Source organism: Octopus bimaculoides, chromosome 1 (genome assembly GCF_001194135.2).
Source record: "Octopus bimaculoides isolate UCB-OBI-ISO-001 chromosome 1, ASM119413v2, whole genome shotgun sequence".
Classification (NCBI taxonomy): Eukaryota; Metazoa; Mollusca; class Cephalopoda; order Octopoda; family Octopodidae; genus Octopus; species Octopus bimaculoides.
Genome location: NC_068981.1, coordinates 41,532,888 through 41,541,216, shown reverse-complemented (window position 1 = coordinate 41,541,216; position 8,329 = coordinate 41,532,888). Strand labels below are relative to the sequence as shown.

The 8,329-nt window shown below is 34.6% G+C and overlaps 1 protein-coding gene across 1 annotated transcript in view; it reads left to right on the top strand.

Moving 5' to 3' along the window:
• The first annotated feature begins 201 nt into the window (after window positions 1-201).
• The window catches only part of LOC106878937 (DNA replication ATP-dependent helicase/nuclease DNA2), a 42,766-nt gene continuing 34,638 nt past the window's right edge, over window positions 202-8,329 (top strand). Inside the window, exons 1-6 of the mRNA XM_052966329.1 lie at window positions 202-251; window positions 532-582; window positions 3,828-3,860; window positions 4,469-6,597; window positions 6,690-6,770; window positions 7,808-7,873. Coding sequence (XP_052822289.1) covers window positions 556-582; window positions 3,828-3,860; window positions 4,469-6,597; window positions 6,690-6,770; window positions 7,808-7,873 — 2,336 coding nt within the window. The 5' untranslated portion in view covers window positions 202-251; window positions 532-555. The remainder of the gene's footprint in view (window positions 252-531; window positions 583-3,827; window positions 3,861-4,468; window positions 6,598-6,689; window positions 6,771-7,807; window positions 7,874-8,329) is intronic.

The following is an 8,329-nucleotide window of genomic DNA, read 5'->3' as shown; positions in this document are numbered from 1 at the left end:
TAGTTGATTTTTTTATTACCGAAGAGGAAGGAGGTCAATTCTTTTGGCTAATTTGTGTTCCATTCGAATTGGTGTTTATGTTGTCGATACCAGAGAGGTAGACGAAAGTAATTGTCATAAAACGTTTAATTTTGCGTTCTTTGTCTCAATATTCATATAAACATTAATTGTTGTTGTTTACCCATGTCGCTCTTATCCTGCAGACTTATGACCAAGAACATTTCCACTGTGACCATCCTATTTTTTAGTGGGTAAGCATGTTTGTTTTTATTTATTTAAAAAGAAAGGATGTGATTTGCAGAAGATTTAGTTGGTGTATCTGGCTAGTTGAGTGACAGCATAGTCTATTTAATTTAATTTGCTTGTATAAACAAAGAAATGGAGTGAGCCTCTGCTATGTAGTGTGATAGTAATCTCTCTCTCTCTCTCTCTCTCTAAATGATTTATGAAATTTAATAAATCTTGAAAGTATTTTTTTATACAACCCGTTATCTTAGAATTGATTTTGTTATATTCTTTTTAAACTTCCAGTTCTTACAAGCATTGTGATAAACCATGGGGAAACCTGTGAAAGACAACTCGGTAAATATATCTGTTTTTAATGAACTTTAAAACTAGAGATGATTGTCTCTCACCTGTATTGAATTGTTTTCATAAATGCAGGCTTTTTATCATCTAGTTGAAGGAAGATCGAAATTTACCCTCACTCTAGAAACCTGGCCTAAATGCTTGTAACAAAGTGAACTCTGCTAAAGAGTCCCAAGAGTCAGTTAATCTAAAGTTGGTCTACAGATTAAGTCTAAAAATGTTATTAAACATAGCTACTTCGATGTAAAATAAAATTTAACTATCATTATTTCAATGAGGATTATTTATTTGAAATTAAATTCAGTGTTGTGTATCTTTTTAATAGTTTTTAAAAAATTAAGTAACAAACAAGATGGTTAGTTGGCAGAATTGTTAGCATGTTGGGTACAATGTTTAGCAGCATTTTGCTTGTCTATGTCCTGAGTTCAAATTCCACCAGGGTTGACTTTACCTTTCATCCTTTTGGGGGCCTATAAAATAAGTACCAGTTAAGCAATGGGGTTGATGTAATCGACTTACCTATCCCCTGAACTTGCTGATCTTGTGCCAAAATTTGAAACTATTATTAAACAACAAACTAATGTGGCAAGCTGGTGGAATTGTTACTGCACTGGAAAAACTGCTTTCCAGCATTTCTTCCATCTTTAATTCTGAGTTCAAATGCTGTTGGGGTTAACTTTGCCCTTTGCCCTCTTAGGGTCAATAAAATAAGCACTAGTTAAACACTGGGATTGATGTAATCAATTTACTACCTCCCTGAAAATTGCTAGCCTTGTGCCAGAATTTGAAATCAACAAGTAACAAGCTGACTCATACAGTTCCTCTCATTCAATCTTAAATATTGATAATTAGCAGAAGAATGATGAGCAGAATTAGAATTCCAGAGAAGTGGAGGATCTGAAGGTTAAGATGCCTGATCAAAATATTTAATATTGGTCAAATTTGTGTAGCTGTATCTGATAGGAATAATTATGCAGCAGGGAAAAGATGATATTAGTTAATGACTTATAGTCTTTTGAATTACTCAAGAATATTTTGGTTTTAATAGATTTCATTGCTGAACTTTAACCATCACCATACATGCTGAATTTGTTATGAAAGAAGCACTATGTAGATGTACAACTTTGTACACACATAGGAGTGCTGGTCTGAGAATTGAAATGTGGTTAGGGCATGTGGATTCATTGAGTGGATGTAGGTAGGAGTAGTATAGAGTTGCTCTCATGAAAATGTATTGTTTCTGTCACAGTAGAAAGGTCATATTTCTAGATTGTGTCAAGCTAATGGCCTTTTCTTGGATGCAGTATAGTAACTACAGTAGTCTTTCACAAAACAAGTTTGTTCAACTGGGTATATCTAAGAAAATACAAGAAACAGTTGTACAAAATAGTGATCAGGACTAATTTTTTACAACCCCACCCTGTAGAATTGACCAGTTTGTGTTGGTTGACTTTGAACTAGCATAGTTAAGTTGGCAAAAGTGTGCTGACTTTTCATCTAGCAGCAGACTGAAAACAGTTCAATGGGGGAAAAAATTGACTGTAAAGTGGAGTTGTTCTTTTCTTGCATTAAATAATTATATTTTTTGAAGTTCATCATTTGATAAATAAAAATATTTATTGGTAGACAATTATCAGATTAAAAAGTCTTTATGAAGATTTTAATTATTTGCATAATTGATTACCTTCAAATTATGTTTATGTTTGATGTGGAAATTATGCTTAACTTATGTTTGCATTATGTATTATTGCTTAACTAGCTGGCTCCATGCCATCAAAAATGACGGCTGATTGTAGTATTTAATATATAAATAAGGTACTTAATAATCACAGATACAAACATTCACATACTTCCCTTGTACATGCACACACACACATACACACACATACTCACACAGAGTTGAAACACTGAGTTTTCCTTTCAGCATTATTTGTTCATTTCCATTGCACACACACACACATTCACATGACCCCCTTTTATATACATACACATATACTCACACAGAGTTGAAACACTGAGTTTTCCTTTCAGCATTATTTGTTCACTTCCATTGCACACACACACACACACATTCACATGACCCCCTTTTATATACATACACATATACTCACGCAGAGTTGAAATGCTGTTTGATTTTTTTTTTTTTTCACCATAGAACTTCCATTATCCCACTATCACGTTTGTTATCACCCCTTCCTTCCTTATTCATTTATCACCCATTCTTTCCTTATTCATCTTTCACCTATTCCTGGCATGTAAAAAACACCTTTTTGAGCATGGCTGTTGCCAGTACCGTGTGACTGGCCATCGTGCCAGTGGCACGTAAAAGCACCCACTACACTCTCGGAGTGGTTGGCTTTAGGAAGGGCATCCAGCTGTAGAAACTCTGCCAGATCAGATTGGAGCCTGGTGCAGCCTTCTGGCCTGCCGGTCCTCAGTCAAATCGTCCAACCCATGCTAGCATGGAAAGCGGACGTTAAACAATGATGATGACGATATTGTGATGGAGAAATACACAAGAGTATTATTATAGCAGAAGATATGGATGGTAAATCAAATTAATACACTTGTGAATGTTCACATACATTCACATACCTCCCTTGTTCGCGCACACACATGCACACATATACTCACAGAGTTGAAATGCTGTTTGATTTTTCTTTTCAGCATTGATCGTTCACTATCCCACTTCCATTGCACCCACATACACATACCTCCCTTTTGCATACACATATACTCACACAGAGTTGAAACACTGATTTTTTTTTTTCACCCCTTCCGTTGTTATTCATCTATCACCCCTTCTTTTCTCATTCATACGTTGTGGCAGAGAAAAACAAGATACATGACACGTTCTTTGCCACTTCCTCTCTCTCATTGCTATTACTTTCTCTCACTCCTCTTAGTCAGGGCTATTACTCTCACTACTTCTCCTTTACTGAATTACTATTTTCTCTCCTCTCCCTTCATTTATACTACTATTTCTCCTCCTTCCTATGTGGTTTTGGACAAATATATATATAAGATCACTACGCTCATTATTATATTCGGAGATTTTGAAATAGATTGTTATTGAGTGCTACAAAGATAAATATGGAAATGTTTTCAACAAACATTTTCTACCTTAATTATAGAAAATGTAACTTAATTTTCTACCTTAATTATATTGAGTCTGTTTATACTTTTGCTGCCTGTAATATGTTCAACTTTTTTGTAATATATATTTGTTTTCAATTTAGGATTCCAGCCAGCCAAAAATTTCATTTTTTATGGTAAGGCACAGCATTTAATATGTATCCAATTTCACGTTTTGCACTTTATTGTATCATTATCAGAATATTGAGGTCATGTGTGGCATGGTGCAGAATCCTGTTGCCAGACATAGGGTCTTCCAGCAGCCACCCTGTTGAGTCTGAAGCCATGTGGGAAGATGAATAATGTCACCATCACTAGTGATCGCTCCAAACTCCATGATGTTGACTGGATGTTTGATTTTTATCATTCTCAGTACATGTTTTGGGGACATGGCAAGCCAACAGTTCTGTGTGTTCACCATCTGTTTGTATTGGAGCTTCTGGTGCGAATGTCAAGCAGTACAGCATGTTGTTTCCAAATTTCTGGCAGAGTGAATTGCTTTATGGTGCTGGTTTTCTCACAGACGGTGCCCAACTGACACCCACCATACTGTGTAGCCGACAAAATCAAAAATAAACAATATGCGAAATTAAAATTATAAAAGGCCAACAATTTACCCATTGCATCCTGTATGCACACACACACACACATATAACTTCATTCCATGTATCTTTATATTGTATTGTAATGTTCTATTTGTTGATCATATAAGAAATAAAAGAAATTATCTTTATTTTGTTTTCAGAATAATTCAAATAAAAGCATGTTTTCTGGTGTTGGAAAACCAAATTTCAAAAATCGATTACGGCTGTCAAAAAAGGCCTCAACTGTTTATGTGGCAGAACAACCAGAAAATTTCACAAATAGTCAATTTAAAGCATGCGACCAAACAGAAATTTCTAAAAGTACCAAAAAGCCACCTATTTCATGTCAGACCTCCACTGATCCATTGTTGTTTAAAATGTATGGTAGTCAAAAACAGAAAATCACAGACATTAATGAATCAAATACAATTCCTGATATACAACCTGAAGGATCTTGTTCTAAAAAATCTCCTGTTTTTGATGATTTAACTAATTTTGGTCCATATCCTCTCCCAACTACTTCAGGCATATTGAAATCAGTAAAAGAGGAAACTGCTCATCTTCACAAATCAGATGAAATTTCCGAAGTCTCTCATCATCCGACCTGTACAAAGAATGACGATGCGTCTGATAATTTAACTACTTCCAGTATACATCCTCTGCTAAGTTGTTCCAGTCTGTCAGAATCTATGAATGCAGAAACTGTTAATCTTGATGATTCCAACATTATTCTTGAAACACCAGTTAAAGAAATTTGTATCAAAAAAGCAAATGTATTTGATGGCATTGGAAAATTTGTTCAAAACTCTCCTCAACATAATACAGACATTCCAGGAAGCGAAGAAAAGTCTGAAATGGAAATATTTTCTTGCTCTGTTTCTCCTAACCATAACATTTCTAATTTTCCTGAAAAATCTAATTCTCCAATATTTGCAAAGCAGCCTGAAACTAGTCATTATTCAGATACTCTTGAGAGAATACAAAAAAAATCTTTTGCACGCAGTTTTCTTTCTTCCTCTTCTGATTTAAAAAATACAGTGGAAAACCGAATAAATAAAAAAGCAGATTGTAAAAGTAAACTAAAGTCTAAAATTTCAAAGAAATCTATGAAGAAGGTTGAATCACTACAGAAAAAAGACAGTATTGTAGAATATACTACACTGAAATTAGCAGAACCAATTAATAAACCTCTGACCCCTGTAAAAAATTACACTGGTTTGTCAGGAACATCTGTTAAACGGTTAGCAGTTCCAGGTTGTTCACCATTATCAAAACGTTCCCTCAGCAGTGAATTAAATAAAACTGGACTATCACTTAATACTGGATGTAGCATTGAGTTATCTAATTTATTTCTTGATAATAGTGATGATAATGAAAACAATACGCTAGAAGATCACAGTTTAAGTGAAGCCTATTCAGATGAGCAGTTAGCTATGTGGGAAAATTTAAACCCGGACCCAAATGATGTTTGGGAGCAAAATGATTCTTTAAAAAGCCCAGTTCAAAATTTTCCAAAGAATTTGAGTGCTTGTAATGAACTTAAAAAATCTAATGTTAAAAATAATTTAAGTGTTTCTACTTTGAGAAAAAATGATGGTAGTAATACTGAAAATAAAGTGTTTAATTGGTTGGGTGCAAAAAAAGATATGGTTCCTAAAAAACTAAATAATACAAATGATACATTTCTGTCTGAAATTCTCGCAGAAATTCCTGTTGCTAAAAGCCAAAACTTATCTAAAGGAAAACAAGTTATGACTGAAGTAAAGATTAATATGGAAAAAATTTCAAAAAGTGAACCTCGTATTGAAAATGGATCTGTTATTAATGATAATGAAATATTATCTGAAATTCTTAAAGAAATAAATTCCAGTGATAAGGGATTATCAAACAACCTCATTAACCCTAACCATATTCAAAGTAATATTTCTCCAGATATGAAACATAATCATTCCAATGATGTAAATATGCAAAGATCCAGTGGTATTAGTCTGAATGATACTAGTAAAAATGATAATGCAAATTTAGTGGATGTTAATTTGAAACACATTCAGGACAAACCTAACTCGCCTACCTCATTCTCTCCAGTTCCCAACATAAAACATATTTCTTCTGTGAGCAATAACAATATTTCCTCAGAACCACAAAGCAAACTTGATGAAGAAGAAAATATTGAACTTTCTCAGTGGAATTCATCATTTGACTTTGATGATGTGCCCAAGTCAACAGCATCTGATGATGAATTCTGTGATGATATAAAAAATCTTTCTCCTTTTAAATCTAAAACAAAAACGTATGTTAATTTTTCTTTTATATCAGCTTTTCTCCTTTCTATTTTGAATTTTGATTACTGTTCTATTATTACTCATGATTTATTGTTTTCAGTTCCAAAGATAATCCACTGACTTGTTCTCCTGTGTGTTCATTATATAATCGCTACCAAGTCAATGATGTCAAATATCAAGGGTAAGTAATCAAGAATTTGGAGAGTTAATCATCGTCATCATCATCATCATCATCATCGTTTAACGTCCACTTTCCATGCTAGCATGGGTTGGACAATTTGACTGAGGACTGGTGAAACCAGTTGGCTACACCAGGCTCCAATCTGATTTGGCAGAGTTTCTACAGCTGGATGCCCTTCCTAACGCCAACCACTCAGAGAGTGTAGTGGGTGCTTTTATGTGCCACTGGCACGAAGGCCAGTCAGGCAGTACTGGCAACAGCCACACTCAAAATGGCACTGGCAACGATTTCACTCGATATTCTAAATATATCAAGGCAGTGAGCTGGCAGGATCATTAACATGCCTGGTAGAATGCTTAGCAGCATTTTGTCTGTCTTTACGTTCTGAGATCAAGTTTCACTAAGGTTGACTCCCCCCCCCCCAATTGCTGGCTTTGTGCCATAATTTGAAACTGGTATTTCTAAATATATCTGATAAACCATTGTCATTGTTATCACCACTGCTGCCACCATAATCATCATTTTTATGTTTACTTTTAACCATGATAAACTGCATTGTTATATAATAATTTTCTCATGAAACTTGATTATCTGTGAGGTCCAATATTTATTCCAGCTTTTTCTCAAGCCTTTGATCTCTCTGTTAAAATAATTTTACCAGCATAACAAGAGTTGTACATTCCTTAGCCATCATTTTTATTCATGCACTTGTTCCTCAGCTATATATTGGTTAATACTTTTATTACTTAATTATTCTTATCTTCTAGTAAGTCTGTCTTAACTATACTTAATATAGTCTCAAAAATTGTTGGATCTCATAAATGCAGTGGTGCAAGTAGGTTTGAGATTCATGAAAAAATGACATTTTGCTAACCTGTCCATCCTATAATGCTGTTTATCATCATCATCTCCTTAATATTCTTCTAAGATTATTGAATGCTTTCTCATTGTGTATTTTCTTTGAAACCAACTTTCTTACTGCCCACCTGATAATATTTTAAAATGTTAACACCTAGATATTTATTTGTTTCTTTCAGACAAGATATTGAGTTGGTTTTGACCAACCAAGATCACGCAATTTCATGTATGCTACATGGTTTTTGGTATGTAATTTCTAAGTTGTTTATATATATATTTATTTATTCTTTTACTTGTTTCAGTCATTTGACTGTGGCCATGCTGGGGCTCCACTTTTAGTCAAGTAAATCGACCCCAGGGCTTATTTTTTGTAAGCGTAATACTTATTCTATTGGTCACTTTTGCTGAACCATAAACATACAAGCATCAGTTGTCAAGCGATGATGGAGGGACAAACACATGCACGCATACATACACACATACATACATAGACACACATACATAGACACACATACATACACACACACACACACACACACACACACACACAAACACACTTCTTTCAGTTTCTGTCTACCATATCCACTCAAGGCTTTGGTCGGTCCGTGGCTATAGTAGAAGACACTTGCCCAAGGTGTCACGCAGTGGGACTGAACCCAGAAGCATGTGGTTGGTAAGCAAGCTACTTACCACACAGCCAC